This window comes from Mustela erminea, chromosome 12 (genome assembly GCF_009829155.1).
Source record: "Mustela erminea isolate mMusErm1 chromosome 12, mMusErm1.Pri, whole genome shotgun sequence".
NCBI lineage: Eukaryota > Metazoa > Chordata > Mammalia > Carnivora > Mustelidae > Mustela > Mustela erminea.
In genome coordinates, this window is record NC_045625.1 from 35,464,069 (window position 1) to 35,480,070 (window position 16,002).

At 41.8% G+C, this 16,002-nt stretch overlaps 1 protein-coding gene across 1 annotated transcript; it reads left to right on the forward strand.

The window, feature by feature from the left end:
• The first annotated feature begins 8,414 nt into the window (after nt 1-8,414).
• On the forward strand, nt 8,415-9,387 carry LOC116570761 (olfactory receptor 2S2-like). Its single transcript, XM_032308272.1, has one exon. The coding sequence runs from the start codon at nt 8,415-8,417 to the stop codon at nt 9,372-9,374; it is 960 nt and encodes a 319-aa protein (XP_032164163.1). The 3' UTR covers nt 9,375-9,387.
• Nucleotides 9,388-16,002: the final 6,615 nt, after the last annotated feature.

Genomic DNA, 16,002 nt, shown 5'->3' on the forward strand with positions numbered 1-16,002 from the left:
TATCCAGGAAGCTTCCAAGGTACTGGCAATGTTCTACTCCTTAAATTAGGAGATTATTACTTTATTAGTCTTTAAATTTAATCTATGAGTTTGATGTACTTTCATATGTATTTACATATCTGTGCTACTTTTCACATATTAAATTCCTAAAGTATTAAATATGTGATTCCATTTCTCATCATTCAGATTGCAAAGACCAAAAGGAGTTCTTTTTTCTTTTTTAAGGCAAGTTTTTAAAAATTTTTTATTTTTTCAGCGTAACAGTAGTCATTATTTTTGCACCACCATGCAATCGGTGCCCTCTCCAATACCTACCACCTGGATCCCCCTTGAGACTAAAATACTATGTTAGCAGAGTGTGGAAAACAAACATGTTCAGACATGCTAATGACAGGAATGTGCAAATTTGCCAATACCTAACAAAATTACAAATGTATAGAAATCGGAATATTTTTAAGATGTGCTAAATTATAAATTCATAAGGAAATTTGTTGTAGCATTGATTGTAACAGCATAAGATCGCAAAACTTTGGAAGATCTAAATGTCCATCACTATTACCACTGGTTAATTAAATGATGGCACAAAAATAAATGGAATATATGCAGCCATTTAAAAGAACAAGACAGTATATTGTCTGGTTCAGTTGGTTGAACATATACCTTGGGCTCAAATCATGAGCTCAGGGTCCTGGGAAGAATCTGTGAATGGGGCTCCCTATTCAGGCAGGAGTCTTCTCCCTCTACCTCTGTCCATCCCCCACCCAAGGTGTCTCTCTCTCTTTCTCTCTATCTCTCTCTCTATCTCCCTCTCAAATAAATAAATAAATACTTTTTAAAAAGAGACAGTATTAGGGCACGGATTGCATAGAGCACTGGGTGTGGTACAAAAACAATGAATACTGTTACGCTCAAAAGAAATTTAAAAAAAAGAAAACAGAAAAAAAAGAGGCAGTATTACACATCTATTTTGCAGATACATATACTCAAGATATATTGTTCAGTGAGAAAATCAGGATATTAAAAAAGAGCACTGGGGCGCCTGGGTGGCTCAGTGGATTAAAGCCTCTGCCTTCGGCTCAGGTCATGATCCCAGGGTCCTGGGATCGAGCCCCACATCGGGCTCTCTGCTCAGTGAGGAGCCTGCTTCCTCCTTTCTCCTCTCTCTCCGCCTGCCTCTCTGCCTACTTGTGGTCTCTGTCTGTCAAATAAATAAATAAAATCTTAAAAAAGAGCACTGTTGTGCAAAACTTGTCTCTGTCTTAATATCTTGCTTTTCTCACTCAACAATATCCATAGAATATCTCTGGGGGGAGAAAGCACAAGGACATTGCTAACATTGGTTGCCTCGAGGGAACATAATAATGTGACAAGAAAAAAGATTAACTTTTATTCTATTTTCGTTTACACCTTTTAAATTTTGATTCAGGTACGAGGAACCCCTCCTAATGGGATGATACTCACGAAGATGAATTGAGGAGGAGGAGGAAATCATTGGTGATAAACAGAATCAGATGTATTGAGACTGAAACCAGCGCTGTCATCCACAAAAGATGTGGCCTTTGGTAAGTTGTTTAACCTTTTAAATTCTGTTCCCTGGAATAAGAAGCTAGGGACATAATAGCACATTTCTAGCTATACTACAAAGCTATATTAATCAAAACACTTGGATGCTGATAAAAAATAGACACATGTCAGAGGATAACCACCAGAGATAACTACCAGAAATAAACCCATGCTTATCTCATCAATTGGTCCATAACAAAGGAGACAAGAATACACAATAGACAGTCTCTTCAGTAAATCGTGTTGAAAAACCTGGAGAACTACATGCAAAAGAATAAAAACTGGACTACTTTCTTTTGTCTTACACAGATGTGAAATAAATGTGGAGTAGAGACCTACAGGTAGGACCTGACCATAAAACTCCTAAAAGAAAACACAGGCAACAACCTCTTACACATCAACCTCAACAGCATTATTCAGGATCGGTCTCCTCAGACAAGGAAAACAAAGGCAAAAATAAACTCTTGGACTTCATTGAGCTAAAGAGCTTTTGCACAGTGAAAGAAACCAACAGCTAAATGAAAAGGCAAGGTACTGAATGAGAGAAGATAATTATGAACAATATATTTGGATAGTATCCAAAATACATAAATAAAACGTACAACTCAACACCAAGAAACAAATAATCTGATAAAAAAATGGGCGGAGGATCTGAATAGACATTTCTCCAAAGATGACCTGCAGAGGGCTAAAAGAAACATGAAACAATGCTCAACATCACTATCATCAGGGAAATGCAAATTAAACCAACAGTGAGATACCACCTCACACAAGTCAGAATGCCGAGAATCAATATGGCAAGAAATAAAGTGTGCTGGTGAGGAAGTGGAGGGAATGTTGAAATGAAGGTTTGTGAAGTGTCTGTCACAGTGCCTGGCACATGGGAGCACCTCATTCAATGTAGTCAGTACTATTGCTGTTGTTGTGAGACATGTGTCCTGCCTCTCCATTCTGGATGTCTAAGACTCAGCAGGGGGACAACATACTCTGACTCTGAATCGAGCACTGGCTTCTCTGGTAGTCCAGGGAAAGCTCAGGAGGAAACCAGCATCTGCTATACACTCTTCTCCATCTCCAGGTGACCGTGTCCCAGTCGTTATCTCTAATTAGGACAGGGAGATGGTCCCTGGAGGCCCCAGGTATGTATAGGGCCTGTACCCTGTGCACATTTGACATTCCAAACTTTAAATTGCTTCTGGGACCAACAGGGTCCCTGTAGGAGTTCACAGCTGCTTCTTGAGGACTCCTTTCACTGCTGGGGAAGAGGTACCTGTGGGATTTCTGGGCTTCAGACCAGGATGACAGGTCCTCTCTATAAAGAGTCTGTAGCTGAGACACCCAGTTAGCCTGCACATCTAGGAGGAGGATGTTAGAGAAACCCCACCAGAGGCTAGAGTTTCCACAGGGCTGTATGGGGAAAAAGAAGACACAGGGTCTCAGAGGTGAAAGAACTCCAGCAGGAGAGTGTCTTGGGTCCTTCTCTGGGATCCAGGGTCTAGCCCAGGGCACAATGAAAAACTGAGAATTGGCTCCAGGATCAGGAGACTAAGAGAAATGGCTACAAGCAAGATGCAGGTGGGGAGCATTGGGCTGTGGTGGGGACAGGGCTGGCCGCCATGACTTTTGTAGAACATTTTCCAAAAATGGGCTTTCCTCCTCCCCCTGCCTCTACTCCAAACACCTTCCAGCTGCAGCCAGCTGTGAGCAGCTGATGCTGGAGCAGGGAGGAACAGCTGAGGCTAAGCCCAGGCAGTCCCTCCTGCTCTACAGAGCTCACCACTGACCCAGCACTGCCCTGACACTGCTGTTGCATCCTCCCTGGGAGGAGCCCCGAGTCCTGGGAAGAAGGTAGCCTGATTTCCACCCCATCCTGCTGAGATTTCCCAGAAGACTGAGCCTTTCATGGGGTCACAGGGTGAGCAGACAGGCAAGCTGGGACCCATCCTATCTGTGATGCCCAGTCTGTGGCTAGTTCTGTTCTCCTCACTTTCTTTCTACCCCTTATTCATGGGGATGCCTCCCAGGACCCCCAGTGGATGCCTCAAACCACAGATAGTACTGAACTCTATGTATCCTGTTTCTTCCTATATACACGTACCTGTGATACAGTTTAATTTATATATCTGACATAGTGAGGAGTTAACAATAACCAATAATAACATACAATAATTATAACAACATCCCATAATATAGTTATATGAATGTGGTCTCTATTTCACAGTATCTTATTATACTGGACTCCCTTTCTTCCTGTGACAATGCAAGATGAAAAATGCCCACATGATGAGCCACAGTGAGGTAAGTGACCTAGACATTGAGATGCAACAAAAGGCTCCTCTTGCCTTTGTGAGCACATGTCAGAAACGCTATCTTCTGCTCCAAACCATAGTTAGAGGTGATGGCAGGGCACGAAATGAAGCTTTGGAAAGCAAAATGTGAATGAGGGACGTTATCATATGGAGAATGTTTTTCCCTGAATACAAAGTAATTTCTATGCATTGTATTAGAAAATTTGTTAATATTGGAGCACGTGGGTGTCTCCTGTGGTTAAGCTTCCTGCTTTGATATTAGCTTAGCTCATGATCTCATGATTGTGTGACAAACCTGCTTTGGTTTCTGAGCTCAGTAAGGAGTCTGCTTGAAATCCACCTGCCCCTCCGTTCCCCAACCTACTCACACAACTGCTCTCTCGCTCTCTCTCAAAGTAATTAAAAAGTTTAAAAAAAAAAGAAAATCTGGTAATATTGAAGAGGTACAAAGAGGAATCCCTGTTGATTTTGCTAGAACTTCTTTTCAGTCACTCTTAATCAAATATATTGTTAACCTAATTGAGATCAAACCACTGTGTACAGTTTTGTATTCTCTCATTTATTACTGAAGTGTAATGATGCAGCTGTGTAAAAATTATAAATATAACTTTAATGTCTAATATTCCATTAGATGAAGTGCACCATTAGGTATTTATTTGTAGACAGTTATTTTGTTTCCTGTATTCATTCATAATATGGCTGTGATGAATGTCTTTATTGAGAGACACTGGCCCTCCATTCTCATTGTTCCTTTAGAAATTTTTCTAAAAGCTTAGAGGTGGAATTGTTGAGTTATATAGGTTTTTAAAGTTTCTGTTCTTCTATGCAAACTGCTCTCCAGAGAGGTTGTTTGACAATGCATGAGGCTCTGGACAGCATTGTTTGCTTCTTTTTTTGTTGTTTTTTAATATTTTATTTATTGATTTGAGAGAGAGAGCATAAGTGGTGGGGAGGGGAAGAGGGAGTGGGACACAAGCGGATTCCCCACCATGTAGGGAGCCCAATGTGAGACTCGATCCCAGGATCCAAAGATCATGACCTGAACCGAAGGTAGCTGCTTATCCAACTGTGTCACCGGGAGCCTCTGTTCCCTTTTCTCAGATGCCTGATGGCTCCAGAGGTGAGTAGTGACCAGACCCAGGTGTCACACCTGTAATATAGCCACAAAGGTAAGAGATTTCCTTCCTTTCCTGCTCTCACAGGCTGACTCCAGTCCACCTGGGGCTGTATAGGGGTCAGAGCTCTCTGTTTTCCTCCATCCTGAGTCTCCTCCAAAGCCTGACATGGCACTATTTCCTGCTGGCCATAGCCTGATGGGAAACCAAGCATTCAGATCACATCTTCACACACACACACAAACACACACACATACACACTCACCCAAAGGAAGGGTCTGCAACCTTCACCCAAGACTGTTCCCTGCCTGGTGAGGACAGCACTGGGCACTCCATGACAGAGTTGGGATGCCCTGGGAGAGTTTTCATGATGCACATAGGAAAACTGAGACTTGGAACTTGCTCAAGCTACACGGATATCTATGTCCCAGGCAGGGGCAGGTCCCACATATCTGGGCTCAGTTTGCAAGATCCTCCTAACCATTACCTGCTCTTGGATCAGAAGAATAAACATTGCTAAAATGTCTATACTGCCTAGAGCAATCTATACTTTTAATGCTATTCCGATCAAAATTCCACTGGTATTTTTCAAAGAGCTAAGCAAATAATCCTAAAATTTGTATGGAATCAGAAGAGACCCCAAATCGCTAAGGAAATGTTGAAAACAAATAAAACTGGGCACATAATGTTACTTGATTTCAAGCTTTACTACAAAGCTGTGATCACCAAGACAGCATGGTACTGGCATAAAAACAGACACATAGACCAATGGAATAGAGTAGATAGCCCAGATATGGACCCTCAACTCTATGGTCAAATAATCTTCGACAAAGCAGGTAAAGATATACAATGGAAAAAAGACAGTCTCTTCAATAAATGGTGCTGGGAAAACTGGGCAGCTATATGTAGAAGAATGAAACTCAACCATTCTCTTACACTGTACACAAAGATAAACTCAAAATAGATAAAAGACCTCAACGTGAGACAGGAATCCATCAGAATCCTAGAGGAGAACATAGGCAGTAACCTCTTCCATATCAGACACAGCAACTTCTTTCAAGATAAGTCTCCAAAGGTAAAGGATACAAAAGCGAAGATGAACTTTTGGGACTTCATCAAGATCAAAAGCTTCTGCACAGCAAAGGAACCAGTCAACAAAACAAAGATTCTGGTCATTTCAATTGAACTACCTGTCATTCAGCAACTTTAACATGGTGGGCACTAAGGACTTCCAGGGCTGAAGCCCTCACATGGGTCAAATCTGCATATTACTCACGCCCACAGCACACTGCTCATGGGAAGAAGCTTCCGTGTGCACAGCCCTGGCTCACAGGACTGGACAGGATGGCTTCGCTTACAGAAGCCACTCTCCTTGACCTCTCCAGCCACAGCATATCTTTATCACTATTGAATCCTGCTTGTGGTATGGACTGCAGTGTTTCCTTTGCCTTTCTTGGGAAAAGGAAGTGGCTGGGAGAGCCACTGGGAGGCATGGGAGATAAGTTGGGGCAGAGGTTCATGGCGGAGCACCCAGAGTGGGACCGCACTGAACAGACGGGAGCACCCTCATGTGCTGAATTGAGGGATGGGGGAAGGGCCCTAAGCCTGCACAGAAAATACCATGAAACCCATGGTTGCATCATGGGGGAGACCTCTCCTGGCTCAGAGCAATGCTCTTCTGCAGTGCACAACTTGTACCTCCTTCTCCCAGAAACATTTGACGGTGTCTGGAGACCCACTTAGTGGTCACAGCTCAAGGAACAGGTGCTATAGGCAGCAGGTGGGCAGAGGTCAGGGATGGTCCTAAACATCCTCCGATGCACAGCCCCACACAACAAGGAACTCTCCAGCCCCAAGTGTCACTAGTGCTGTGGCTGATAAAGTCTGGGGTCAGTCCAGGGCGGGAGTCACTCCGCCTGACAGTGTATCTCACATAAACTCCAACCATGACTGAAGCAAGAGCAGGCTGGGCTATGAGACACAGCAGAGAGCACACAGAGCTGGTACTGCAGAGACAGACTCTGTCCAACATCTGTGCAAGACAGTACAAAGGCTATTTGGTGGGAAGACCTCAGATTTGGGGCCCATGATCCAACTCGGGCTCTGCTGTTCAATCTTAAGAACCATATCTTTGGCGCCTCTGAGCTTTGCTTACTTTTATTTATGACACCTGAATGACACTGTCTTCTCCATGGCTTGCTTCAAAGAATATGGCACAGAATACATGTTCATTAATATTAACGACATTGTCTACCCTCTAACCAAGCCCACACACACAGGTTTACACACACACACACACTCATGACACACACACACATATACATGTATACACACCACTGCAATTAAGAAAAACCTATAGAAATATTACAAATAAGAATTCCAAATACAGGGTCTGGCAATTGTTGCTGAGAGTCTGTAAATCCTCTACCCAAAGGCATGTAAGTCTTCCCATAAGCTAGCTGCTTGCAGGGAACCCAAGAATGGAGACAGAGCCAGAATATTACACAAGAATACAGTATAAACATAAAAGGACAAAGAAAAACCATTCCTTAGACACCCTTGGCTAAGAGTTCACCAAACTCTAATGAGCTGGGATTAGATGTTAATGCCATACATCCTGCTGTCTGATAACTTACAGTCTGCCTGGTTATTAAGAACTGAGTTAACTGGTCAGTAAGCTGCTTGGCTGTCATCCCATAGTGTGGGTTCACTCACTCCAGTTACTCCTTCTGCGGCCTTCATGAATTCTTCCCCATGAGGGAACCTCCCCCACATACTGCTTTTAATATGTATTAGAATTGGCAGATCCCAATTCTGACAATAGTCAAGACTATTGCTAAAGGTGGGCAGACTAAGGAAGGACCCCTCAAATGGCTGAAATTTTACCTAGGCTTATTCTGCCTGGATGGGGATTAGCACTTTTAAACAGGTTCTTCCAAATGTAATCATATTGAAAGAGGCTAAACTTTGGTAGTTACAAGAACACGATCAGCTTGGGGATTCTCCTCTCTAACAATCTAAGAAAGCCCAGATTAAGGGAAATTCCTATGCATTTAAATCAAAAAGAAGTAACTTACAGCATTTTCCCATGCTCATCATAGAGCAGAATGCCCTCCTTGACAGGGTATTAGCTCTGCTGGGCTCAGGTCCTGTCTCTATCACCACCTTGCTCAGAAGACTTGGACAGGTCACATCCCTTCTTTGGGCCTCAGTGCAGTATTTGTAAGCCCTATTCCAGCCCTGACTGTCCCCCATCTAAGATCTAACCCTACTCCTACCTACTGTCTCTTTCACTCATTTATCTCTTATGCACATATGTTCTCCTATTCTGTAGCACAGAGTGGTGGTGTACAAGATGCCTGAGACGTTTCTCAAGAAAGCTTCCTGTGCTACTTTTGTCCTTGGCTGATGACAGAAGGCATAGCACATGGAAAAAGCCAACTGGTCTTCCCCTGTGACGGGTTTCATTATCATGGGCCTCTCAGCCTACCCAAAGCTGGAGAAAATGTTCTTTGTGCTCATCCTCCTAATGTACCTCATGATCCTGCTGGGCAATGGGGCCCTCATCCTGGTGACCATCTTTGACTCCCACCTGCACACACCCATGTACTTCTTCCTGGGAAACCTCTCCTTCCTGGACATCTGCTACACAACCTCTTCCATCCCTCTAGCCTTGGACGGCTTCCTGACTCCCAGGAAAACCATCTCCTTCTCAGCCTGTGCCGTGCAGATGTTTCTCTCCTTTGCCATGGGAGCCACAGAGTGTGTGCTTCTGGGCATGATGGCATTTGATCGCTATGTGGCCATCTGTAACCCCCTTAGGTATCCCGTGGTCATGAGCAAGGCTACCTATGTCCCCATGGCTATCAGCTCCTGGGCTATTGGTGGTGCAGCTTCTGTGGTACACACGTCTTTGATAATTCAGCTGCCTTTCTGTGGGAACAACGTCATTAACCACCTTGCCTGTGAGCTACTGGCTGTCCTAAAGTTGGCCTGTGCTGACATCTCCATCAATGTAATCAGCATGGGGGTGACTAATGTTGTGTTACTGGGAGTCCCAGTTCTGTTCATCTCCATCTCTTATGCGTTCATCATTGTTACCATCCTGAGGATCCCCTCAGCTGAGGGGAGGAGAAAGGCCTTCTCCACCTGCTCTGCCCACTTCACTGTGGTGGTCATCTTCTATGGGACCTTATTTTTCATGTATGGGAAGCCCAAGTCTAAGGATCCCCTAGGGAATGACAAGGAGGACCTTTCAGACAAGCTCATCCCCCTTTTCTATGGGGTGGTGACCCCCATGCTCAACCCCATCATCTACAGCCTCAGGAACAAGGACGTGAAGGCTGCTGTGAGGAACCTGGTGCCTCAGAAATGTTTTGCCCAGTAATGGAGGGCTGTGTTCCCACCCTATGGAATAAAGGACTTCTGATCATTAGAGCTGCCATCTGAAAGACAAATCACGTGATCCAGAGTCCTCTCTTGCCCTTCTGTCCATTTTCAGAGAATGTTTAACTTTTCAGAGTATATCTTCTGAGTTTTAGCCATACAGCTGTGAGTTTTGACAGATGCGACACAACAGATCTCTAATTGAATACACAAGACATTCTGAACACATGATAAAACCAAGGAGAGAGGAGCCAGCCATTAGACCAAGCTTGGTGAATGGCCTACACTGTATCTGAGCTACACAGTCTGTGCACAGAGGAGAGAGAGCACTCCCAGCACTGTTGCCATCCCTCTAAGATTCCCCAGCAGAGTCACAGGAACAAGGAAGAAGTGGGAATTTTCATTTTGGACTGTTTTTGAAAGAGAGTCAGTTTGGCTGAAGTATAAGAAGAGACAAAGACAAGTTCTCCACCTAGAGGGCTTTTGGATGGGAACAAGCTATTCTGGAACACCCCATTTCTTCTTAGCTATGAGAAAATTGAGGCCATTTTTTCTCTCTGCACTTCACATTATGAAACACTGCTGGGAAGTTAACGGCAACAAGGAGTACAGAGTTTGAATTTGATGCTCATCACTTAGAGATATCCCCACTAGAAATGCTAGTATTTGGTTGGATAATAACATTCTGGAAAAAAGAAAGATGATAGAGAGAGATATAGACAGATAGATAGAGGCTAAATATATTTGAAGACTTTAGGGGCTAATATTTGACACATTTCTTTATTTCAGGACTTCACAAAGTCTTTAATATGCTACAGTACACATTGAATGTCCAAGAGATGTGAACTCGGTAGCATTTCCTGAGTCTCCATAGCTCAGCAGGATAAAAACAGGGAAACTTTTTCTTACATATGAGTTTCGGTTGGTTGCCTAACCTTTTCCAGTCTATTTCATCATATTTTAACATCTAACCACTTGATTTCACACGAATTACTTATTATAAACAAGTTCTTTGTAAATGGTAAGCACAATGGAACTATTAGATACCAGTACTTGTCGCATCATGAATGCTGCCCAGTGCTGCGTGCCATGTGGATCAGAGTAAGACATCGTCCCTACATAGAGCAATAGACAAACAAGGTAACTGAGAGATTCAGGGGTGTTAGCAGATGAATAGAAGCAAGTTTTTATGGCAAGTTCTATGAAGTTCTTTGAATGTGGCAGACTTTTTTCTAAAGAGAATTTAAAAAGTGAGTCTAATTTTGAGACTAGATCTTGGAAGTTGGAAGGTTTTGCTTTGAGTGATAGTTACATTTTCATATATTTATTAAGAATGCATTGCTTAAGGGAGTTCCTGGATGGTTCCATCAGTTAAGCAGCTGCATTCAGCTCAGGTCATGATCCCAGAGCCCTGGGTCAGAGCATGTGTTGGGCTCCCTGCTCAGGTGAGCCTGCTTCTCCCTGTACCTTTGCCTACTGCTCCCCCTGCTGTTCTCTCTCTCTCTCTGTATCAAATAAATAAATAAAATATTTTTTTAAAAAAAGAATTAATTGCCTAAAAATGCCTATTTGGTTAATAAAATTTCACATCCTTATGTCAGTCCTGTTCCTAACTTTTACTTTGTACTTTGAAGACAATCAAATGACCAACAGACACCAGAAAAACTGCTCGACATCACTTGGCATCAGGGAAATACCGATCAAAACCACAGTGAGGTGCCACCTCACACCAGTCAGAATGGCTAACATGAACAAGTCAGGAAATGATAGATGTTTGCGAGGATGCAGAGAAAGGGGAACCCTCCTACACTGTTGGTGGGAATGCAAGCTGGTGCAGCCACTCTGGAAAACAGTATGGATGTTCCTCCAAAAGTTGAAAATAGAGCTACCCTACAACCCAGCAATCACACTACTGGGTATTTACCCTAAAGATACAAATGTGGTAATCCAAAGGGGCATGTGCACCCAAATGTTTATAGTAGCAATGCCCACAATAGCCAAACTATGGAAAGAACCTAGATATCCATCAACAGATTAATAGATAAAGATAATATGGTATATATATACAATGGAATACTATGTTGCCATTAAAAAAAATACAAAATCTTACCATTGTAATACTGTGATGTAACTGAAGGGTATTATGCTAAGTGAAATAAGTCAATCAGAGAAAGACAATTATTGCATGATCTCTCCAATATGAGGAATTTGAAAGGCAGGGCTGGAGATCTTTGGGAGGAAGGGAGGGAAAAAAATGAAACAAGATGGGCCCAGTGAGGGAGACAAACCATAAGGGACTCTTAATCTCAGGGAAAAAACTGAGGGCTGCTGGAGGGGAGGGGGCGAGAGGGGTGGGTTGACTGGGTTATCGAAATTGGGAAGGGTATGTTCTATGGTGAGTGCTGTGAATTGTGTAAAACTGAACTTCACAGACCTGTACCCCTGAAGCAAATAATACATTAGATGTTAATAAAATAAAACAAAAAAAAAAGGGAAAAAAGAATATATGTGTGTGTGTGTGTGTGTGTACACACACACACAGCACATACACACAATGGAATATTACTCAGCCATCAAAAAAAGAAATCTTAATTTCAAGGAAGTAAGATGGCAGAGGAGTAGGAGACTGAAATATCATTAGGTCCCCAGAATTTAGCTAGATAGTTATCAAACCATTCCAAACACCTACAAACTCAACAGGAGATAGAAGAGAAGAAGAGCAGCAATTCTAAGAACAGAAAATTGACCACTTTCTGGAAGGCAGGATGTGTGGAGAAGAGAATCCAAAGCAACATGAAGATAGGCCGCAGGGGGAGAAGCCAGCTGTTGGCAAGCGGTAGAGCAGTGGAGCACAAAATCAGAACTCGTAGAAGTCTGCATCACTGAGGGACGTCGCTCCAGAGGCTAAGCAGGGGTGGAGTCCTCATGGGGACAGTGTGCTCTCAGGTCCCATGGGTCACAGAAAGATCAGGGGTATCTGAGTGTGGCAGAGCTGCCAAGTATTGATGTGGGGAGGCCAGCTGCAGAAACGGAGCTGAAATAGGCTGAAAGCCTATTCCTGTGATCCAAAGCACAGTCAGACCACTACTCTTTGAGCAGGGACCCCACAAGCGGTAGATCTGGAGACACCTCTTCCTTCACCCTGAGGAAGAGCAGCAGGGGAGTGTGCAGCAGGAATCTTCTGGGTTTGGAGACTCCAAATGGGGCCATGCAGCAGAGATAGAAACACTCAGTCACAAACCAGGTGAACTTGGACTGTGGCTGGAGACCAAGGAGATGGGAATGATTGGCTGCTGTTATCTGAGGGCGCATAGAGGAGTGGGGCCCCAAGCTCTCGGCTCCTGCGGGGCTGGAGATTTGGAGGCTGCCATTTTCACTTCTGTCCTCTAAAGCTCTACAGAAGCAATCAGGAAACAAAAGCTCCTGAGAGCAAACCTGAGCAGATTACTTAGCCTGGTCCCTGGCAAGGACCTTTGCCTTGGGCAAAGACATTTGAGAATCACTGCAACCGGCCCCTCCCCCAGAAGATCAGCAAGAATATCCAGCCAAGACCAAGTTCACCAATCAATGAAAACTGCAGAACTCCAAAACTAAGGGAAAACAACACAAAAAATTCAAGGCTTTTACCCCATGATCCTTTAGTCTTCCAAAGTTAAATTTTTTAATTTTATTTTTTTCTTACTCTATCTTTTTTAACTTTTCCTCTTTCCTCTTTTAACATTTAACTATTTTATCTTATCAATATCTTAAAAAAAATCTTTTTAGGGGTGCCTGTGTGGCTCAGTGGGTTAAGTCTCTGCCTTCGGCTTGGGTCATGATCTCAGGGTCGTGGGATCAAGGCCCACATCAGGCTCCCTGCTCTGCAGAGAGCCTGCTTCCTTCTCTCTCTTTCTGCCTGCCTCTCTGTCTACTTGTGATCTCTCTCCCTCTCTCTGTCAAATAAATAAATAAAATCTTTAAAAAATAATAAAAATAAAAAATCTTTTAAATTTTTCATTATTATAGTCATATTTTATCCCTTCATTGTATTTAACCTTATTTTTGGTATACAAATAGGGTTTTCTTTAAAATTTTGAGATACAATTTCTTCTAGAGATCAAAATATACCCCAAATCTAGTGCATTGCTTTGTTCAAATATCCAGACTGATCATACTCTCTCCTCTTTTATTTCTTTTTCCAACCAACTTATCAATTCCTTTTTTAGAATCTTTTTAAATTTTCATCTTTACTATCATATTCATCCCTTCATTGTGTTTACCCCTATTTTGTGTGTGTGTGTGTATATATATATATTTTTTTACTTTCTTTAAAATTTTGGGATGTAGTTTCTTCTAAGAGAACAGAATACACAGAAAATCAAGGGTGGCTCTGTTCAATTCAATTCATTCAAATATACATATATTTTTTTTTAATTTTTTATTTTTTATAAACATATATTTTTATCCCCAGGGGTACAGGTCTGTGAATCACCAGGTTTACACACTTCACAGCACTCACCAAAGCACATACCCTCCCCAATGTCCATAATCCCACCCCCTTCTCCCAAACCCCCTCCCCCCAGCAACCCTCAGTTTGTTTCAAGAAGATATGGTATATATACACAATGGAATACTATGCAGCCATCAAAAGAAATGAAATCTTGCCATTTGTGACAACATGGATGGAACTAGAGCATATCATGCTTAGTGAAATAAGTCAAGCAGAGAAAGACAACTATCATATGATCTCCCTGATATGAGGAAGTGGTGATGCAACATGGGGGCTTAAGTGGGTAGGAGAAGAATCAATGAAACAAGATGAGATTGGGAGGGAGACAAACCATAAGTGACTCTTAATCTCACAAAAATATATTTATTTTTTATTTTTTATTTTTCCCCCTTTCTTCTCCCCCAGGTTTCAGGTCTCTTCTGATTTGGTTAGCATATATTTTTCTGGGGTCTTTGCCAACCTTTTAGTATTTTGTTCTCTCATTAATCTATTCATATCTGTATAAAATGACAAGGCAGAAAAATCATCACACAAAAAGCATAGGGACCTAATCAAGATGGACATTAGTAATATGTGAGAACTAGAGTTCAGAATGATGATTATCAAGGTGCCTGCTGTGCTTGAAAAAAAGCATGGAAGACACTAGAGAATCCCTTTCTGGAGAAATAAAATCCCTTTCTGGAGAAATAAAAGAACTAAAATTGAAATTTAAAATTTCAACTAAAGTTGAAATTTAAAAAAAACTATTAATGGGGGTGCAATAAAAAATGGAGTTTCTTACCACTAGGATAAATGACACAGAAGAGAGAATTGGTGATACAGAAGACTAATCGATGGAGAATAATGAAGCTGAACAAAAGAGAGACAAAAAACTAGGGGACCACGAAGGGAGAATTTGATAGATAAGTGATACTATAAGAAAAAAAAATACTAGAATAATTGGGATCCCAGAAGAAGAAAGAGAGGAGGCAGAAGGTATATTGGGGCAAATTATAGTAGGGAATTTCCTTATTATGGCAAAGGGAACAAGCATCAAAATCCAGGAGGCACAGACAACATCCCTCAAAACCAATAAAAATAGGTCCACAACCCATCATCTAATAGTAAAACTTACAAGTCTTAGAGACAATGAGAAAATCCCAAAAGCAGCTCAGGACAAGAGGCCTGTAACATACAACAGTAGAAATATTAGATTGGAAACAGACTTATTCACAGACACCTGGCAGGCCAGAAAGGACTGTCATAATATACTCAGAGCACTAAATGAGAAAAACATGCAGCCAAGAATACTATACACAGCTAGGCTGTCATTGAAAATATAAGGAGAGATAAAAAGCTTCTAAGAATTTGCAAACACTAAACCAGCCCTACAGGAAATAATGAAAAGGGTTCTCTAAGCAAAGAGAGAGCATAAAAGAAATAGACCAGAAAGTAACAGAAACAATATGCAGTAACAGTCACCTTACAAGTAGTACAATGGCACTAAATTAATATCTTTCAATAGTTACCTTGAATGTAAATGGGCTAAATGCCCCAATCAAAAGACATGGGGTATCAGAATGGATTAAAAAAAAAACAAAAAACAAAAAACAAGATCCATCGATATGCTGTCTACAAGAAACTCATTTTAACACAGACACCTCCAGATTTAAAGTGAGGGGGTGGAAAACAATTTAAAATGGACATCAAAAGAAAGCTGGGGTGGCAATCCTTATATCACATGAATTATATTTTAAGACAAAGACTATAATAAGAGATGAGGAAGGACAATATACTATACTTAAAGGGTCTGTCCAACAAGAAGATCTAACAATTTTAAATATTTTTGCCCCTAACATGGGAGCAGCCAACTATATAAACCAATTAATAACAAAATCAAAGAAACACATCAACAATAATACAATAATAGTAGAGGACTTTAACACTGCCCTCACTGAAAAGGACAGATCATCTATGCAAAAGATCAACAAGAAAATAAAGGCTTTAAATAACACACTGGACCAGATGGACATCACAGATATATTCAGAACATTCCATCCCAAAGCAACAGAACAGAAGAATACACATTCTTCTCTAGTGCACATGGAACATTCTCCAGAATAGATCACACCCTGGGTCACAAATCGGGTCTCAAACAATA